General features: G+C 41.6%; 1 protein-coding gene across 4 annotated transcripts in view; it reads left to right on the top strand.

Moving 5' to 3' along the window:
* The window catches only part of MAPRE2 (microtubule associated protein RP/EB family member 2), a 163,204-nt gene that overhangs the window by 122,670 nt on the left and 18,949 nt on the right, over window positions 1-21,585 (top strand). For all 4 annotated transcript variants that reach the window (XM_079943253.1, XM_079943251.1, XM_079943250.1 and 1 more), the window contains 2 exons: window positions 879-1,024; window positions 3,900-4,113. In XM_079943253.1, coding sequence (XP_079799379.1) covers window positions 879-1,024; window positions 3,900-4,113 — 360 coding nt within the window. The remainder of the gene's footprint in view (window positions 1-878; window positions 1,025-3,899; window positions 4,114-21,585) is intronic.

The raw sequence follows: 21,585 nt of genomic DNA, 5'->3' as shown, positions 1-21,585 counted from the left end.
TAAAAGAAAAATAATCATTCTGGCTTGGAATTTCTAAATGCCTTTAGCCTTTGTGAGTCGATATGTATGGGATTTTCTAGTTGATATTGTTATGATCTAAGAGTTCTGCATAAAAGTTATATATATATGTATGAAAGACTTACTAATATCCTTTTTTCTATGACTGTTTCCTCAGGGAACTCATTGAACATGTCTGTTATTTTTATTTCTCAGTCATAACTAGCATGACTCTGAACTTCTGTAAGTTTCAGAGTCTCCATGTCTCCATCCTTCATGTTAATATAGGAACCTCATTGCTCTGGACTGAAATTAAATTGGTATACAACTGTTTTTGGTGTTAGTTGGCTTCGTTAAACGGTTTCACCTCAGTCATTTTGCAGGGTGGACATAAAACAGCTCGGGCGGCGTATGCATATTTTTTTGAGCTCCATATTTCATGTAGTTTGCTCATGTTGAAATTTTCTGCTATTTTTCTCTTATGTATTTTAATGATTTGGAGCCAGTAGCAGCTAGATGGAAGGAAAAATATGTTCCTTTTTTTTCTGATAGAAGCTAAGAAGAGTTGTTCATATACTGATTTCCTTGGTGTTGAAGAATGAAGTTCTGTTCACTGTTTGTGGAATCTGGTGATGCTCTGGTGAACAGCGTCGGTACCACAGTGGTTAGGGATGGGGAAGTGGCAGGAGCTGCATCAAGGCACGTCCCTGCCCACCAGCACCCTCCCCTGGTGGATGAGGAGATGTGGGTGCAATGAGGAGAGGAGCACACACGGCAGGAGGGCTGAGGGCTCTGGGCTCCCAGCTCCCTCCTGCCCAGCAGTCCTCAGTCGCACGTGGTACAGTCAGACTCACACTGGTCCTTTTCTTGTCTCTTTCCAGGAGCAGCCTACTGCCAGTTCATGGACATGCTCTTCCCTGGCTGCATTAGTTTGAAGAAAGTAAAATTTCAAGCGAAGTTGGAACATGAGTACATTCACAATTTTAAGCTTCTGCAAGCATCGTTTAAGCGAATGAATGTTGATAAGGTAGGAGACACACTTGTACCTCCATAAAATGCATTGTCTTTGCTTAAAATGGTTTTTATGCAGAGATGCAAACATCCAAAAATGTGTCAATGGGATATATCTTGACATCACTATAGTAGGTTGGGTCCTGTACTGGGCATAAAGCACCAACCCTCACTTCCCATATTTGCATGAGGTTTTTATTTGAGGAGATTTCTAAACTTGTAGCCATTAGACTAAAAACGCTAACAGAAATTATGAATGCTGAAATGTTGTTATTCTGTATTAGCATTGCAGATGAGAAATCTTTATCTTTGCCAGATGCCACTGTGGTTCTTTGTGTGTTTTGTTTCTTTGAAGAAATAGCATAGTACGGTAGAAATGGCACGGGTTTGAATCCCAGCACCATGACTTGAGCAAGTTATTTAAATTATTTGAGTCTGAGTTTACCCATCTGTAAAATGGGACTAAAACCCCCTTCCCTGTGGTTATGAAATTAAAGCGAGGACTGCATGTTAAAGTGTCCAGTATATACACTCAGATTCTCACTCAATGTCCATAAAATATTCTTTCACCCACTTTGAACTTCATAATTTTATTCTAGAGTGATACAAATGAAGTTAGACTAGAGTCCTTTTTCCCCCATAGAGGACTATTGCTGAAGCCCCTTCAGGCTCTGCATGTTTCCTGCTATTCAAGTACATATTACGTTCATAGTCTTTATTTAGGATATAGCTCTTGGAGTGAACAGTTTGGAAAGAAATGAATTTTGAATACGGGAAAAGAGAAAAAACAGCAGGGGAGAAATAGAAAGTTTTCTTTTCATAGATAGTAGCAATAAATAGGCTATGGAAATAAAAATTTAAATTTGGGGGCTTCCCCGGTGGCGCAGTGGTTGAGAGTCTGCCTGCCGATGCAAGGGTTCGTGCCCCGGTCCGAGAAGATCCCACATGCCGTGGAACAGCTGGGCCCGTGAGCCATGGCCACTGAGCCTGCGCGTCCGGAGCCTGTGCTCCGCAACGGGAGAGGCCACAGCAGTGAGAGGCCCGCGTACCGCAAAAAAAAAAAAAAAAAAAAAAAAAAAAAAAAAATTTAAATTTTCGGTTATAAGAGATAGAGGTTAAAAAGGAAAGAAAAGTTTGCTGAACTGTATATATTTTTTAATTTATGCCATTAATATCTTCCTAAATCAAAGCATTCTTATCAAAATATTAAGAAAATTTTGGCTTCTCATTTTCTCACAATTTTTATTGCAAAACATATATCCTCTTTAACATTTTAATTTTTTGACTCCTTTTCAACTTGATATCCTTTGCTGTGGTTAATTTCCAATTAGCTCCTTCTGTATTTATTCAAAACCAGAGTTATATAGATTCTTCTTCCTTATTAGCATCACTTCTCTGTACACTTCTGTATCATTTTTCTATACATGCTTCTAGATCAAAAAGGAAAGAAACACCCATTCATAGGTTTATTGACGGAACTTGCTATGTAACAAAGTTGGGGACTCCATATCTCCGTAGAAGTGTACACTCAAGAGAGTGGGTCAGCCATTGTTAAGAAATTTGAAGATAGGGAATTCCCTGGCAGACCAGTGGTTAGGACTCCCAGCTTTCACTGCCGAGGGCACAGGTTCAATCCTGTGTTAGGGAACTGGGATCCTGCAAGCCACGGTGTGTCCCAAAAAAAGAAAAAAAGAAATTTGAAGATAAAATTCTTGTACTGGAGGAACACTGACCTTTATGACCTTTGTTGGCCTCTCTAGCTTAATATGCTATGATTCTACCCAAAGATCCTGGTATAGAGACAGTGATCCCTGTTCATGTTTGTCATAGCCTGTGACAGCACGTGGGAAGCACATGTGCAAATATTTCCTCGCCACCTCAGATTTTGAACTTATGACCCCGGAACTTTCATTTTGATAGGAATTGCTAAGTTAAGTCAACAGAAGTTAAGTGCCTGCTTTGAATGGCTAATGCATCATCATCATCTAAAACTGTTTATAAATGTTCACGTTTGGCAGAGAGCAAAATATAGTAGCATGTTAATTAAAGGGCCTTATGCTCCAAGAAGGCACTTTCTAAAACAATCACAATACCAGCATAAACAAAACTTATAAGTCAGAAAACATGAAAATACTTAAATAGTACAATGAAAAGAAAGACCTCGAAAGGGAATACTGATTGGCTTTTTAGACTGCCCTTTAAAAACACTTAATTTACACCCAGTCTTGATAAGATAGTTACAAAATACAAAAAGAAACCTGTTTAAGACATGTACCCCCCGGCACATTAACTGTGCTCCAGTTTAACCCATGAATTACTGAGCCCTGTATTGTGGTTAGTTGTTTTTATTTTATGCTTGTCTCTCTACATTGTAAAGACACTCCATGAAAGCTCATTTTGTTTCATAGGAACCGTTAGATTAGTGTGAGTTTTCATTGACTTGAGTCTTATTCATTCGTACTCTCTAAGAGCTACAGTCCTTTTAAGAGCTTATTCCAACACAGCTAGACCAAGTGTTACAAAGAAATAAGGAAAACCTTTCAACCTTGAAACAGCACAACATCCCAGACCCATGTTTTGGGGGGGATATGCTTTGGCAATAAACATTCTACGAAGAGGATCCGCCCCTCTTGACAGCTCAGGGTATTCCTTGTTTCGTGTGGTTTGTTCAGATGTATTAAATATTCCAGGAGAACCAACTACGACATTTTAATTTTTCTTTAATATAATGAAAAATTATATGAATTCTGGAGTACCACTGGCTAAGACACTGGGGGAGAGGCCAGCAGACATGAATTGCGGATGTAAGGTTATATTTAGGGAACACTTCAGTTGTATTCAATACAAACAAGGCTGAGGGTCGTGACTCACCAGGTGATTTTATATTGCAGGTAATTCCAGTGGAAAAGCTCGTGAAAGGGCGTTTCCAGGACAACCTGGATTTTATTCAGTGGTTTAAGAAGTTCTATGATGCTAACTACGATGGCAAGGAGTATGACCCCGTAGAAGCACGACAAGGGCAAGATGCAATTCCTCCTCCCGACCCCGGCGAACAGATCTTCAACCTGCCCAAGAAGTCTCACCATGCAAACTCCCCGACAGCAGGTACCGTAACAATGAAATCCTAGAGTCACTTTCACAGGCCCTCCTGCGCCGTACTGTGAACCAATTTACACTTTTAAATATAGATCATCATCTATAATCCTTCAGAGGAAATTCATGAAATAGCCATCCTGTCTCCTGTGTGGGCAGTGCCAATTTCTATGTGATGACATTCAGCAAGACCTCACTTAGCCAACTTCATCCCAAAGTGAAGTCACTGAGGATAAATACCTAGAACTTTAAAAAATGTTTTAACTATTTTAGAGAAAAATCTTTCTAAAATACATTACAAACATTCTTGTGTAGAAAACAGACTTTACCAAGCAGAATGTGTTCTTGTCCAATGAGGGTCATTAGTATAAACATCAGCTGTGACACTGCAGAGGTAAACGATGAAATCCTCAGAAACCATGTGTTTCCATCCTGAACACCAGTGTTCACACTTGTTAAGTCAACAGCCTTAATTCTGTAAGAATGCAAATTCCTTATTTATGCCCAACTTCCAATGAGAATTATTAGAAATGATTATAACAAGACTAATACTAAACTGTGTGGACATGTGTCTGGAACTCAAGGAAGTGTCGGCTGGAGGTAAACATTGGTGAGTCTTCCATATCCAGGTAATTGAAGCTGGAAGTGAGTCCCCAGTGAGAAGGGTAGAGTCCCTGAGGAACTTGAACATTTCATGTTTTGGTAGAAAAGGAAGGGCTTACATAGGACCAGGGAAGACACCAGAAAGATTGAAAGAAATGAAGGAATGACGTGTCAGGGAAATAGAAGGAAGGGAGCAGAACGGTCACCAGTGTCTAAATCTGCTGAGGAGTGAAGTACAACGAGGACTGGAAGGGTCCTTTGGGGTCACTCAGTGGAATGATGGGTCCAGGAGGGGGCTGAGGAATTGGAGAAAGGAAACTGAGACAGCATAAAAATCCAACTTCAACGCCATAGAATAAATACGCTTAAACGAAGCACAGATCTTTGGGAATACATACATTTAAGAGGCAAGAGGAAAAAGAGGAAGCTGAGAAAAGGAGGAACATCAGGGGAAAAACCAGCTCAACATCAGAGAACAAACAGTAGGACGTTTTTAGAAAGAGGGATCACCAACAGCGCTGAGTATTAATTGTTGGAGAGATCAGATAGGATGAAGCCTGAAAATAGGCCAAAGAAAGAAATCTGGCTCCTGGGAGGTGATTAAGAGTTCTTTAGAGAATTGGCCTGTAGAAATGCTGAATCCATACACCTAGATGGCAGCGGCTTATGAACAAGGGCATGACACACAAACGTGAAAGTGATGCGAGAGGAGATCCACCTTCTCCAAATCAGGAGAATAAGTGGAGGAAATAAAAACATTTTGTTGGTGTCGGGGGAAAAGCTGACAGTTGCTTTAGGAAGTAAGCTTGGGGAGAGAACGGTATTGTCCTCGATTTGATTTTGTTTGCTTTTAGGACACGGCACAAGGAGCAGGTTTGTAAGATGGGAGAAAGGTCCGTGAGAAGGAATAATAGGAAAAAGGAGGGGAAACTGGTGGAACAATGACCCTGAGGCTGGAGGGAAAAAATGGGGTCAAGGGCATCGAAAGAGGTTTGGCGAGGAAAGGGAATGTTTACCTTTTTTCAGAACAGAAGTGCTGGGAAGAGTTTGGGTAAAAATGAAGCCACAGGGAGTTTGGGGAACAAAAGTTTATTGCAGTTCAAACAGGCCTTCAGCTTTTGTCAGAAAGTGTCATTATTCTAGGACCAGGATAGAGAAGGGGAGTGGTGTGTCTCCTTCAGAGCTGGGGAGACACAGGCAGATGGAGTTGGGGGACAGGAAGGTACGAAAACCAAGAGCAGCTGGTAGCTCTCACCGCAAGCTCTTTTTCTGCAGCTGCTAATGATGTACAGATTCATCTTGAAACTCAGCTGCTACTTTTTCAAGTTTTCAGCAGTGGAACCGGACAGGCCTCAGAACATTTTTCTTCTACAGTCATAACGTGTCCTTAAATTGGCACCAACCATTCTAACCCCACCCCGCCCCCAAACAGAACTGTCATTATGCTGCCTTGGCCTCATTTTCAAGGAATTCCCTCATCTGTCTTTCACAAAAGCCACAGAGAAACTTGTGCCATTTTGATAGAAAGAATGTCCATGAACCTGGAAAAGAAATACGTTGTTTCCAGAGCTTAACTTCTCTGGTGACAAAGCTCAGGAAACACATTAAAGTCAGCAGATCATAAATCTGGTTTTTAATGTTCTGGAAGACAGTATTGCCAAGGCTTGTGTTCCTGATACCTCGACCATGTTTACCTCATTGGTCTTAATCAAGGAGGAAGGATATTTCCAGAAGTCAAACCAGTCATACGGTTTTTTAGGAGACATGTTCTGACTCTTGGACATGGTGGGGTAGTAAAACTATACTGAAAAAATTCTAGCAAGGTATACATCACATGTAGAACATTGTTTTAAAAGCTATAATAGGAGAAAGGCTCCTATAAATACAATGAGACCTCATTTTTTTCTGGAGGTCATGTATCCGACTCTTGGGAAAACAGCCAAGAAAGTGTAAGTCAAAATGTCTTCTAAAAGTCAGAATAGGTGTTGTAAAATCTGTGCTGTAAAATTCAAACACTTTACTCTTTCCACAAGGGAGAGTTCCTAGAATACTTACCCAGAGTCTGTTTGCTCTTTCTTTTATATATACTTATTTATTTTTAAAATTGACATCTAATTGACACACCACATTGTATTAGTTTCAGGTGTACAACATAGTGATTTGGCATTTGTACGCATTGCAAAATGATCACCACAATGATTCCAGTTACCATCTGTACCATACAAAGTTGATACGATATTATTGACTATATTCCCCATGCTGTACTTTACACCCGCATGACCTATTTAGTTTATAACTGGAAACTTGTACTTCTCGACCCCCCTTTATTTGCTCTTTCTTGACTTGGATATAATTATCACAAACATGGGGATATGGTTTCTCAGCGTGTATCTTATTAGGGCAAGGAGTATACTGATAGCACTACAAAATGTGAACATCAGTCAAAGAAGAGCCAAAAACTCTTAATGAAACCTTATAAATAGTCCAGCAGCCTGAGATCTCTATTGCTGAATGAAAGAGCTCCGTGTCTCTCAGTAGCCCTCAAGATCTGTATGACACCAGAATGTACTAATCGATACACTCAGAGTTCCCTTCTAATTCTTAAGATTTTAATTTTCTATTTATAATCATCTCTCCCATGAATTATTTTACAGTCTCTAAACTAGCCTGTCTGCCTCTGGTCTGAAACCATTCGAGACCATCCTCGTCGTACATAAGTCTGATTGTGTCCATCCAAAATTTAAGACAAATTAAAGTGCTTAATGAGGTGAGGGTCAGCTGTCTGGGAAAGTCACATATCTATGCCAGTCATCTCCCAGTGATGCCAGGTCAGTAGCATTCAGCAGTAATTTCTGTGCCCATCTCTAGGCCTTGGCCGTTAATCGTCTGTATCAGTGGAAACAAGCAACGTCTGGTGTAATCGAAAACAGGAGATGGTCTTTAATTATTTTTTCCTTTTGGCTTTGGGATATTTGGTTCATTTTGCAGTGGCTTTCTCTCTCTCCAAATATATCCTTAAACTAATATTAAAAGTCATTTGCATGTCCTGACTATAAAACGTGCTAGATTTTTCTGCCATTTCAGTATAGACACCAGTATTCCGTGGATTCAGAGAAGCCATAGAACCCGTGTCTGTGTGAACCCGTGTCTGTGTGTAAGTCTGGGTGACTTACCTGGGCCGTAACAAGCTTCAGCGTGAGCAGAGGCTGTCGCTAAGGGTGGATGGCTGCCTGGCAAGTCTTATTCTATCTACATCCTGAGGAATTGCATCTTGAATTGCTTTTGATCTCCCAACAAGGAGCATATGTTAAAATACACATTTTTATAATGACAGATATCTATTAAGTGCATATGTCATCGTGAGTCATGATGTTTATAGATTTATTGCTATGAGCCATATCTGCAACTCGAGATAGCTGTCAGCGGGATCAGTTTTTATGTGTGAGCACTTAACTAAACTTAAAACGAAATTTGAGGTTGCGGTTCCTATAGCAACCACAGCTTAGACATGTTGCAAATCCACATATATTAATGCATTGAAATCAAACTCCCATATACAAATATAGTGTGATGGATTTAGAGTTGCTATGGAAATTGATTCTGAGCTTTCTCTTTTCCTTAGGGACTTTCCTTTAGGCATTGTAGCCTCAAAATAAGATTAGTAGAAATACTAGAAAAATGATTTCAAAAAGGAAGCAACCTAAGAATTAGAATTGAATAGAATAAAGCATTTGAATGATCATAATTAAATTCCTACATGGAGGTTTAAATAAATCCTAACAGCGACTTTCAAAAACTGTATTGAGTATATGAATACTCTCACTCTTAATTATCTTTAATTTTGGGTTCTCTAAGGCTGTTCGTACAACCTTAACAAAGTGATTATGTTTATTGATTTTATTTGTTTACCAGTGTTTGCATATTCTTTGAGTACCTGAAATTTAAGTAAGCATCGCCTATCACCTTTGCGGAAAGAAGAGTTGCTTTTACTTTCCCCAAAAGTTTGGGGGTTTTGGGGGGGTTTTTTTAAGAGAAGCAATGCAATGTAGCAGTTTACAGTGGGGTTTTTTATCCTTGTTCTGATCTTGATTTTCTGGCCCAGAATGTGGTCTCCCTTGGTCAGTGTCACTTGAAAAGAATATGCATTCTGCAGTTGTTGGTCGTATGGTGTTTTAGAAATATCAGTATCAAGGTAGTGGATGGTGTTATTCAGATCATCTCTGTTTTTACTGATTTGTTGTTGTTGTCTCATTCTAACAATTGCTGCAAAGAGAGTGTTAACATTTATTGTGGAATTACCGGTTTGTCCCTTTAATTCTCTCAATTTTTGTTTCCTGTATTTAGGGCTCTGTTGTTAGATGCATAGATATTTCTGATTGTTGAGTCATGCTGATGAATTGACCTTTGTATTTTATAAGGCTTCCCTCTTTATCTTTGGTAATACTCTTTGTCTTGAAGTCTATTTTATCTAATTATTAATATAGCCACTCCAGCTTTCTTATGCTTACTGTTTGCGCGGTGTATCTTTCTCCATAACAGGTAAATTTCCACCTATCTTTGTCTTTATATTTAAAGTGTGTCTCTTATAAACAGCATGTAATTGGGTCTTGCATTTTTTATTCATTCTGATAATCTCTGGACATTGGAGCGTACAGTCCATTGTTAATGTAATTATTGATTTGGTTGGATTTAGATCTATCATTTGTTTTCTGCTTGTCCCCTTTGTTTTTTGTTTCTCCGTTTCTTTTTTCCTGTTGTCTTCTGAATTTTAAAAATATTTTTTAGCATTCCATCTTAATTTATCCATTGCCTTTTTAACGGTACCGCTTTGCATTGATTTTCTTTTCCAGTGGCTGTTCTAACGATTACCGTATATATTCTTACCTTTTCACAGTGTACTTAATATTTCGTGTAAAATGTGGAACCCTGGCAACCCTTCCCTCCACTGTCGTTTGTTTTGGCTGTCATATGTATTACATTATAAACCCCACGAGGCAGTGTTATAACTTTTGTTTTAAATCAGCACTGTCTGATATCGTGGCTTGTGAGCACTTGAAATGTGCTTATTCTGCCTTGAAATGTGCTGCAGGTACACAATGTGTGCTGAATTTAGAAGACTTGGTATGGGAAAAAATATAAAACTAGTTAATAATTTTTATATTGATTACACATAGAAATTATAATTTGCATATATTGTGTACATTTTGCATATATATTAAAATTCATCTCAAGATTTTTTTTAATGTGGCTACTAGAAAATGTTTACTTACATGGTTCCCATTATATTTCTATTAGGCAATGCTGCTTTAAATAGTCATATGAATTTTAAAGATATTAAGAGAAAAAACTTATTTATTTTTCATATTTTTACCATTTCCAGTGTTCTTCATTCATTCCTGAACATCTGAGTTCCCTACTAATTTAATTTCTCTTGAGACTGAATAACTTTCTTCAGCATTTCTTGTAGAGCAGGTGCAATGGCAACAAATTCTTTTAGTTTTCCTTTTTCTATGAATGTCTTTATTTCACCTTCATTCTTTTGTTTTTTAAACTTCTGTGCATCAAAGTACACTTTTTTTTTAAATTTAATTAATTATTTGTTTATTTATGGCTGCGTTGGGTCTTCATTGCTGTGTGCGGGCTTTCTCTAGTTGCGGTGAGCGGGGGCTACTCTTCCTTGCAATGCACGGGCCTCTCGTTGCCGGTGGCTTCTCTTGTTGTAGAGCGCGGGCTTCAGTAGTTGTGGCTCGCAGGCTCTAGAGCGTAGGCTCAGCAGTTGTGAGGCACAGGCTTAGTTGCTCCGCGGCATGTGGGATCTTCCTGGACCAGGGCTTGAACCTGTGTCACCTGCATTGGCAGATGGATTCTTAACCACTGTGCCACCAGGGAAGACCTCACCTTCAATTTTTTTTTTTTTTTTTTTTTTGTGGTACGCGGGCCTCTCACTGTTGCGGCCTCTCCTGTTGCGGAGCACAGGCTCCGTATGCGCAGACTCAGTGGCCATGGCTCACGGGCGCAGCCGCTCCGCGGCATGTGGAATCTTCCCGGACCGGGGCACGAACCCGTGTCCCCTGCATCGGCAGGCGGACTCTCAACCACTGCACCACCAGGGAAGCCCCTCGCCTTCATTCTTAAAGAAAATTTTCCTAGGTAAAGAATTCAGACTGATCTTTTATTCCCCCCTCCCTCCTGTTAAAGATATCTTTCCACTATCTGTGACCTCTAGAGATAAGAAATGCATACTCATTCTAATCACCTTCCCCTATAATGATAAGTTGTTTTTCTCTGGATGCAGTCAAGACTCTTTATCTGTGGGTTTCAGTAGTGTGGCTATGATGTTCTCTTTGAACTTATCTTGTTTTGGAGTTCATTAGACTTCTTAAATCTATAAGTTTATGTCTTTTACCACATTTGGGAGATTTTCAGCCATTATTTTGTCAAGTTTCTTTCAGCTCCATTCTCTCTATCCTATTTTTCTGGGACTTCATTTTTCCATATGTTAGAGCTTTTGAAATTATCCCTCAGGTCCCTGAGGCTCATTTTTTTCCAGTATTCTCTCTATTGTTTAGATGGTTTCTATTAATGTATCTTCAAGTTAGCCCTCTTCTTCCTCTGTCATCTACATTCTACTACTGAGCATTTTTTAAATTTCAACTTTTTTTTTTTCAGTTTTAATTTTTTTTCTTTCTCTCTTGAGATTGCCTATCTTTCATTTATTATGAGCATACTTTACCTGACTGGGAATGGTTATGATAGCTGCTTTAAAGTTCTTGTCTGCTAATTCCACCATTTCCTGACTCTTCATATGTTGAGTAATTTTGGATTGTGTCCTAGACATTGTGATGTTATATTATGGAGACTCTGGATTTTGTTATATTGCTCTGCAGAGTGTTGATGTTTCTGATGTAACAGGTATTAACTCAGAGTCCAAGTAAAAAGTACTCAAAAAGTTATATTTCACTCAAGGGTTCTAACCTTGGCCTCAAGCCTGTACCATTATACAAGACCTTTTTCCTTATTATTGCCAGGATGCAAATCTTCATTTATCTTTTGAGAAACTCCACCCTTTAAACATAAATGTTAGTCTCACCCCAAAGCTATCATTTACTCTAAGAAATGAATATTTCCCATGTCTTCTCTTTAGACTTAAGCAGTCCATAATGGCATTTACTTTCCAGAACCCTGTTAGGATAGGCACAGGCAGTGCCACCTTTCTGGTCCCTTCATGATCTCTCCATCAAAGAGAAGTCAGGGCTATTTATTCTTACAACTTCCCAGTGTATATCTGCCTGGTACTGCTGTCTCACAGTCCCCAGTCACCTAACCACATACTGTACTATCCCTATACCTACTTACTTCAAGGATCCAATGTTAATTTTAAAAGATCATGCAATATCAACTCATAACAAGGAAGAAATGCATTTTTCTTACCAGTCCCGTAATTAACAAGACTTCTTTTCAAATAGGTGTTAGCACGTCTCCTTATTATCTGAACAATGTATCTTTCACTCAGTCCCTGCCCTATATCAGCATTGCATGCCCTTGGCCTGTTCATGTTGAGAAACCATCCCATTGCTAAGCTGCATACCAGTTAATGGCTACACCCTTAGCTACAAGTAGGCCTGGAGAAAATGGGAAAAAATTATGATGGTCCAATTAATTAAATTCTTAGATGACATTCCCTACTCCCTAGAAGGAGAGGAGGGGTATTGGTGGTTTTGTTCCTCCAGTTACACATCTATCGTATGTGAAATATATAAGATAGGCGTTGGGATACTTTTCTCCTCGAAGAATAATTAAAACGGCATTTCCGTATCTATAACACTGATAAAACCACAGCATCACATATGAGCAGTGCTCTGCCTTGCCAGGAGACTGAGTATCTATGAGTTTGGAATATTGGGCACAGAGAGGAGCAAAGAGTCATGAAGAATTCAGGAGCTTCAGATAGGAATCTTCTGGCAGTGCCTGTGTAAGAGGCCAAGGGCTTCTTCCAAGGAAGAGCCCTGCATTTTTCATTTCCATCACAATGAGTTTGCTTAAGGAAACAGCACCTTTGACAGACAATTTACTAATTCAGTTTATAATTTTTAATTGTTTTGGCTTTGGGGGATCAAAATATGTCAGAGTTTCGTTTTTTTAAAAATCGGAATTTTTTCAAGCTTGGAGATCAAAACCTACAAAATGTTGTGGTGTTATTGTTGTGTAACTCTCAAAATCTAAATCTAATATGAATAGAATTTTTAATGGAAGTTAGGGAAAAGGAAAACATTTAAAATGTAGAGGGAGTAAGTATTGAATACATACTAAATGCCAGCTATTGTTCTAAACACTTAGCCTGTGTTAGCTCAGTTTAGCTTCACAACAATCCTAAATGGTAGAGAGTTCCCATTACACCCCTATTTTAAAGTTGAGGAAACTGAGGCACAGAGAGGTTCAGCAACTTGTCAGGGTCACACACTGGAAATAGGGAACCCTGTGATTCCAGAGCCCGATGCTCTCTAACCATTATATTATTATATTGCCCCTCTCAAATATCATGGATATGGTCTTATGTTATGTTCTTATCTGCTCCCCACACTATACTGAACCGCGTAAATTTTCACAAACGAAATTCAAATTGCATACTGAATGGAGGAAATAAAAGGCCCTCCAGTGTTATAAAGCAGGGGTCCCCAACCCCCGGGCCACAGACTGGTAGCAGTCCGTGGCCTGTTAGGAACCGGGCTGCACAGCAGGAGGTGAGCGGCAGGCGAGCGGCAGGCAGGCGAAGCTTCATCTGTATTTACAGCCGCTCCCCATCGCTCCCCAGTGTCACATTACTGCTAAACCATCCCCCCCTCCCCCAGTCCGTGGAAAAATTGTCTTCCACGGAACCGGTCCCTGGTGCCAAAAAAGTTGGCGACCACTGTTGTAAAGGTTTGAAACAGCACATGCTGTTCTATTCAAATGGCATTTATTTTTTTAAAGAGCAATAATTTTTATTTATTTTTTATTTTTTTAAGGGTTTTTTAAAGATAAATTTATTTATTTATTTTTGGCTGCGTTGGGTCTTTGTTGCTGCACATGGGCTTTCTCTAGTTGCCGTGAGCGGGGACTACTCTTCGTTGTGGTGCATGGGCTTCTCATTGCGGTGGCTTCTCTTGTTGCGGAGCATGGGCTCTAGGCACGCCGGCCTCAGTAGTTGTAGCTCGCAGGCTCTAGAGCGCAGGCTCAGTAGTTGTGGCGCACGGGCTTACTTGCTCCGCGGCATGTGGGATCTTCTCGGACCAGGGATCAAACCTGTGTCCCCTGCATTGACAGGCAGATTCTTAACCACTGCACCACCAGGGAAGTCCCAAGAGCAATAATTTTTAAATGTTCAAAAACATTCCCGTCATCCTTGCAATAGGCTCTTGGGTGAGAGTCACTATATTTGATATATGTTTGTAAATGCAGGAAACGTTAAGCCACTTGTTCCAGGCCTCTTATCAGCCCCGAAGCAGAAATGTGTATAAGGCCCAGAAAACTGAGCCCTAGGTTAGTGGGATTACTTATCTCTGATTTCTTAATCCTTCAATTCAGATAATTCTCTGAGTTAATGGTCTGGGTGATTACAAAGTGAAGAGTAAGTGCTTCAGACAAAACTGGCCCGAATTTCAGCATGTCATACTCTGTGCCCTCACAGCGGACTTTGCAGAAGAGGGTAAGGGCCTCCATTGTTGCCCCAGCTGCACCTGGGAAGCAAGCCATCCTAGCCCTTTTTTAAACAATGCCGGGTCCTTTCATAACCAGCACTGGGTCATTCTTATATAGCTGCTCCCTTTACATGCTGAACTATTAACCAGCTCTGCAACTCAACCGCACGTGTTCCTGTGATGGATCGTTCCTTTTCTCTCCATAGATATAATAACTTGGCATTTAGCTTCTCAGCCTCACCATAAAACTTGTCAAACCTCAGATAGGCCATAACTTACCATTTATTTCAGTTTCCATGAGCAGAACATCACAGATCACCAGTGAGCCTATTTTTCTTTATCATTGGTGCCTTTTTTTGTCCCTTGGTATGTTGGGCAGGAATAGAAAAGAGTTTTGACCTGAAGAGTTTTCTATACTCCCTTTGAATTGGGTTCCGTATGAGGGGAGTCACATCCCATCCCCTTTCCCATATTCTGTTGGTTAGAAGCAAGCCCCAGGTCCCACCCACATTCCAGGGGAGAGGACTGCACAAAGGTGGGAATAGCAGGAAGTGAAGATGTCGCAGTCACCTTAAGTTCTGTAGTCACAGACGTTTACAGTTTACCATGGGGACTCTGGGGAGTCACTGAAAGGTTTTTTGTTTTTGTTTTTTGCGGTACGCGGGCCTCTCACTGTTGTGGCCTCTCCCGTTGCAGAGCACAGGCTCCGGACGCGCAGGCTCAGCGGCCATGGCTCACAGGCCTAGCTGCTCCGCGGCATGTGGGATCTTCCCGGACTGGGGCACGAACCCGTATCCCCTGCATCGGCAGGCGGACTCTCAACCACTGCGCTACCAGGGAAGCCCACTGAAAGGTTTTAAGTACAACAGCTAAGAAGCTGTTGCAGCCAAACATGTAGGAGTGGAGGTGGCCTGAATAAAGGTCATGGCCATGTGGGTTATAGAGACTTTTAAGCAGGTTTAGTCAACAAGACTTGATGGTGATGGGATATGAGAGGTGAAGGACAGGGGAAGCCAAGGATAAATGATGCACAGTTTCTGGCTTGGTCAATGGTTGGGGGAAGCAGAAAACCTGGAGCGGGAGCCAGCTGGAGTAGAGTAGAGTGGATGATTCCAGTGGGGCTCAGCTCTGATTCTCACCTCCCCGAGCTCCAGCGGCTCTGTGGCCTCAGACTGTCTCTCTTTGCAAGGGAGTCCCGGTAAGGTAGTGTTAGTGGAGCACAGCAGACTTCCCACCATCAGCAAAACAACCTGAAACACTTGGTCTTGCCAATGGAATCAGCAGGACTCTGAACATCATAAAGGAACTAAATAGTTGTGTTCCCCTGAAATGGCCGTCTTCAGTTCGTAAGCTTTTTGCTTAAATGACTGATGTATGCCAGGAATGCATGACACAGTGATGTTGTTGTCATGGTGATGCCTGTGTGTCTTTATTCTCAGCAGGCTGTCTCAGTTTGTTGGACTCTTTCAATCACCAGCTTTCCTTACTGCTGCAGCAAACAGGCAAGGGAGTGTTCCCCTCAATTATTGTTGGGATTCTGGTGCATCTTGTTTTCACGGGGGTGAGGGAACCTCACTGTTTCTAGAGAAAAATTGCTCTGAGAACAATTTAAAAACAGGAATTTGAACTAAGATAGTAATTGTTTGGCACCTAATGCGTTTCAAAGCACACTTAATTCTCTACCAGGGTGTGAGAGGTGTGAAAAGTCAGCTTATCGAAAGAAATATATACCATGTTCGTGTAACTTCTTACACATCAGAATTTTTAATATTTGAGCTAATTTTAAGATGAGGAGTTCTTTCCTGCATTTTTTTTTTCCCTCTGAAAAATTCTCCAAAACCAGAGTGACTCAAGCAGAGCCTGGAAAATATTGGAGAATCACATGATGGCTAAAAATAAGCACATCATCTCCAGCAGGGACAGTAACCAGGGCAGAAGTAGCTCAGTTCTTGAATGCGCACACTGGCTGGACATGCTCGGCTGAGTCAGGCCCACTCGCCCATCTCAGTGGCCACCGGTCAGGGAAGCCTCCGGCACTGGGGCTCTGGACCCTGGCTGTCGGTGTTGCTCCCTGGCATATTTTTGCAGGGCAGAGCCGGTCAGCACACTGTGTGATGACCCCGAGCTGGGAGTAGGCTGGGAGGGACACCGGCTGACTCACAGCTCTTGTCACCGCCTCATCCTCCTTCAGCCGTCCCCTTGGAACCAAGAGCAGATGCTGTTGATCCCAGAATGTCTCTTAGTTGCTGTTGATGTTGCACAACTTAAGTTGTGATAAATGCCTGGATATTTGGTGCCTGTTCTATAGGGTATATCGTAGGGTTTTATAAACTGTAGCATTGTAAACGCTTTCCCAAAACCGGAACTCATCTTGAGCACTCACTGCTCGTCCCCAGGGGTATGACTGCAGTAGCCTCCCAGCTGGCAGAGGGGGCCTCCTAAAACCCAAGTCAGATCATGTCACTCTGCTCAGGACCCTGCCATGGCTGCCCTTTTCCATCATAATGAAAGCCAGCCTCCAGCAGTAGCCCGTGAGGCCCTTGGTGACCTGCACCCTCCTCCCGCGGCGCCCGTGCTCCCCCTGCTCCCGAGCAGGCGAGGCCACGCCTTGGCACTGGCGCTGGGCCTTTCCTCTGCCTGGAATATTCTGCTCCTGGCCGTCCGGAAGGCCAGCTGCACCTCTCTCAGGTCTTCGCTCAGATCTCACTTTCCCAGCGAGGCCTTGAAGAAGTCAAGGTGACTCCTGTAAATGGCATGTCCCCTGCAGGGATCCTGGAAGTTGCAACCATGGAGCTGTTACAACACACGTCGTCTTCTGTGAGAAGGGAGGCTGTGAGCTGGGGTGAGCCCCACGCACACCCGGTGTGGATCTCGCCTCCTTCCATCCCTGCTGGGCTGCTGCACGACTGTCACCAAGGGGACTTGGGCATTTTGACCCCTGTCCTTCTGGGTGGACTCAGGGTCTGGGTGGACCCTTCTGAGTGAGGGGTTGAGACTGGAGGGGCTCATGATGGGTGCTCAGGCCTTCCCTGAAGTTCCTGTTTAAAACCGCCACTCACCCAGCCCTACCCAGCACTCCTTACCCCTGCCCTGCTCTGCCTCTCTCCATGGCATTTACTTTCTAGTTTATTATGTCACTTATTAATTTATTATTGTTATCGTTTATTATCTAATTTCCCTGTTAGAATGTAAATTCCACAAGGCCCAGCGTCTTTTGTGTTTCATTCAGTGTTCTATCCCAAGTGCCTGTAGCTTGCCAGGTACACAGTAGGGGTGCAGTAAATACTTGCGGCAGGAATGAGTGAATTGGGGAGATTTCAGAAGGCGCGCAGAGACTTGGGTGACAGTCCACCAGTTCTCAAGACAGAGAGTGCGGAATGGGGGAACCGAAGCCTGGGAGCCCACTGGTGGGTTATGAGTTAACCAGTTTTTATAAAGATTTTCTTTATAAAGATTTTCTTTATAAAGATTTTCTTTAAATAAAATGAGTCTCATTTCCTTATTATTTCAGCAGTTTAGTTTTTATTTTGCTAGTGTCTAGAAATGGGAAACCCGTGTGCTTTCTCGTCATTAGTTGAATCAGGCCTCGTTTGCTGAGTAGTAATGATCGGGTACACTTACTGTGTGCCAGGCTCTTGTGTAGGAACTTCCCATGTATTAACTCAGGTACTCTTCCCAGCTCTGGGAAGGAGGCACTGCTACTGACTCTGTAGAACATAAAGAAATCCGGGTGGCAGCAAAAGTCACGCCACCAAGCAAGCAGCAGAGCCAGGATTACTACGAAGGCTGCAGGCTGCAGGGCGCCCCCGCTCTTAACCACTGCCTCCCTCGGGGAAGACGAAGGACACCCAGTTCATACCAGGTCTTCATTCCCACAGGATTGATGTGGTTCAGTCTCGGCTGTGTGGAGCCCCTCCCCAAGCTGCTCAGAAGTGGAGCTGCCCACTTTTATAAGCTGACACCAAAGTGGCAAAAAGGAAGAGCCCAGTTTTGCCAGTGGCTGCTCTGGTGGGACAGAAGCCATAAGGGCTCTGAACTACTAATTAGAGAGTAAAAGAGCCACCCTCTTAAAGACCTCATGAATCAGGGCATCCCAGAACCCCTGTTAAAGTTCCATTTGGACACAACACTGGCCTCTGAGGTGGGTTTTGTTTTTTTTTGGGTTTTTTTGCGGTACGCGGGCCTCTCACTGTTGTGGCCTCTCCCGTTGCGGAGCACAGGCTCTGGACGCGCAGGCTCAGCGGCCATGGCTCACAGGCCCAGCCGCTCTGCGGCATGTGGGATCTTCCCGGGCCGGGGCACGAACCCGCATCCCCTGCATCAGCAGGCGGACTCTCAACTGCGCCACCAGGGAAGCCCTGAGGTGGGGTTTTTCTTGTTGTTTTTTTTTGTTTTTTTTTTTTGCTCTCAGGGCAGAGCAGACTACAGAACCTACAAAGTGAAGGTATGGAGGCATTTTCGAAGGGAAGTGTGAGATCTTGAATTTGTGATGGTCAGGGTTGTGTGGGAGCTGTTAGTCATTCCACCGTGTGACAGCTCTGGTGTCAGTTTAGTCACTTAGGAAACCCTCTTCCTGTGGGAATTGTCTCTTTTCATCAGTCCAACCCCATACCCTCTCCCCCAGCAGTGGCCTTATTTACTTATTTATTTTAACCTGGTTCATATCTCAGTTAAACAATAAACCCTGTTTGCCAAGGTAAAGGGGATAAGGAAATGATGTCTGGTCCATCCACAAATGATTAATCAGTGTAGGTACGAGGTATCTTCTGTCATGTTTCAGTTCTGTGGGCTTTAGGTTTGTTTTTATTGATATATAATTGACATATAACCTTATATTAGTTTCACAGTTTGCAAGGCAGAAATAGAGACACAGATGTAGAGAACAAACGTATGGACACCAAGGGGGGAACAAACGTATGGACACCAAGGGTAGGGGGTGGTGGTGGGATGAATTGGGAGATTGGGATTGACATATATACACTAATATGTATAAAGTAGATAACTAATAAGAACCTGCTGTATAAAAAATAAATTTAAAAAAACAAAAAAATTATTAGTTTCAGGTGTACAATGATTCAATGTTTATATATATTACAAAATGATCATCACAACAAATCTAGTTAACAACCATCACTACACAGAGTTACAAGTTATTTTCCTCTTGTGATGAGAACTTTTAAGCTCTATTCTCTTAGCAACTTTCAAATATGCAATACAGTATTACTAACTATATTATTACTGTAACTGTGTAATGCCATGCTGTACATTACATCCCAGGACTTATTTATTTTATAACTGGAAGCTTTACCTTTTGATCCCCTTCACCCATTTCATCCCTCCCACTCCCCGCCATGGGCTTTTTAATTCCGTGGCGGGGGGCTGGGGGGATGCTCTCAAAGTAGGGAAGAAGCTGGGGACGACCAGAAGCGTGGTTGCTTCCTGAGTGTGTGTGTGTTCTTAATGTCTCTGTGGTTCTTGTCAACAGTATTAATGTCATATTTTTAGCTCCTCTGTTTATGATTTTGGCAGAAAGAATACGGCAGATTATGTGAGATGAATTTCTAAATTCCATCAGAGCCCTGGCTGCGAAGGATAAAGCCAAGTATAAAAAAGGATAAAGTGCTTTTATTTGCTTCATCGTTATGAACTCATTGGGCCTCATAGGCCCAAAATGTTGGCACATTTTCCATAAACATTAAGCAAGCTACTAATTATTGACATTAGACACAGCAGTGCTCTGGCTTCACTAAGGCAGTGAATCAGGCCACTCTTTGTATTTTACAACTATGGTTTAAAATGTTTTAGCATCATATTTATACCCCGACTCCTGAAGGCATTAATTAAGACAACTGCTCAAAGACTAGCATTGTAAATCATATCCATATCCAATGGGTAAAGTCAGAGAATTATAGGGACTTGCAAGGAATTTATGTCTACTTTCCGCTGCTTCTGAAACTCCTTTTTTATTTTGAAAGGGGAAATTAGTGGAGAGAGAGAAAAGCTTGAGGAAAAATGATTCTTGTAAAACAGGACTACCACTAATTATATTTTCAGGACATCATTAAATGCAGCTCGACAAAAAAATTGAAACGTTTGATAGCTGCAGGAAAAAAAAAATCTATTATCTGTATTATTATTATTATTATTGCCAAAGTAGCTGTACTCCCTTTAAAAGCTATTATGTAAAATGTTTTTCGTGTAAGCATCGTTGAGCAGAGAGGCATGGGAAGGCCCAGTAGTGAAATCACCAGTGGACTTGGAGGCATTTAGGGAAGCATGAAGGCAGCTTTTGAGATCCTCAGTGTCTAAAGCCAGGATTAGACACTATAGAGGACATTATTGGGTCACTTCACAAAAATGGAATATGAATGTTAATTTACATAAAAGTATTATATCAGTGTTAAATTTACTGACATTGTACAGTTTTCTGATAACATCCTTATTATAGCAGCCTGGGTAAGTGAAAAAAGAATATCTGTCACCCCAGAAGCTGGGTACTCCTTAGGGTATGGTGTTTTGAAAGAAGGTAGCAAGGCTTGTAAAACAAATAAACAAAAACCTAGTTTTTAACTGACTAATGAGCATGATATAATATAGGATATTGTCTATCATTATTTATTCTAATAAGTTAAACCATGAAATCATTCAACACAATGAAGAAAAGGTTGCATTTTCATCTTTATACATTTTAGTATTTTAGCCTTAATCACGTGATAGCCGTGAGTGGTCAATTACGTTCATATCAAATTGCAGCCTGTGAGGATTCAAAGAGCTCAGTTTACATTCTTTTGAAAATGAGCTTTGTGTGGTTTTTAAAAACTTTTAACCTCTGAAGATACTAAGATCTCCCTCTGTCTTTCCTGGTCTTTCATTTCTTTGCGTTTATTCGTTAGAAGGTAGAAATGTACAGTTAACTTGGCGCTGACCTCTTGTATTCTCATTCATCAGACATGCATTTCCCTCGATTATCAGTTTCTTTCCAAACAATCAGAATTTCAAAACCCCTCTCATTTTAAATTTCAAATTCTAATTACTTACTTGAGCTATTAAATTTTTCAAATTTGTTTTCCCTTCTTTGTCCATATTCTGGGGGCAGAAGCTTTTCTTCTGTCCCCCGTGTAGGGAGCATAGGGGGTAGAGCGTGGACCAGACCCCCTCTTCTCCACTGTCCCCTCCCTGCCCTGCAGCAGGGGGATGCCAGGTC

Source organism: Stenella coeruleoalba, assembly GCF_951394435.1.
Source record: "Stenella coeruleoalba genome assembly, chromosome: 14".
In the NCBI taxonomy this organism is placed as follows: domain Eukaryota; kingdom Metazoa; phylum Chordata; class Mammalia; order Artiodactyla; family Delphinidae; genus Stenella; species Stenella coeruleoalba.
The sequence above is the reverse complement of the archived record's forward strand: the minus strand, read 5'-3'. Positions and strand labels throughout refer to the sequence as shown.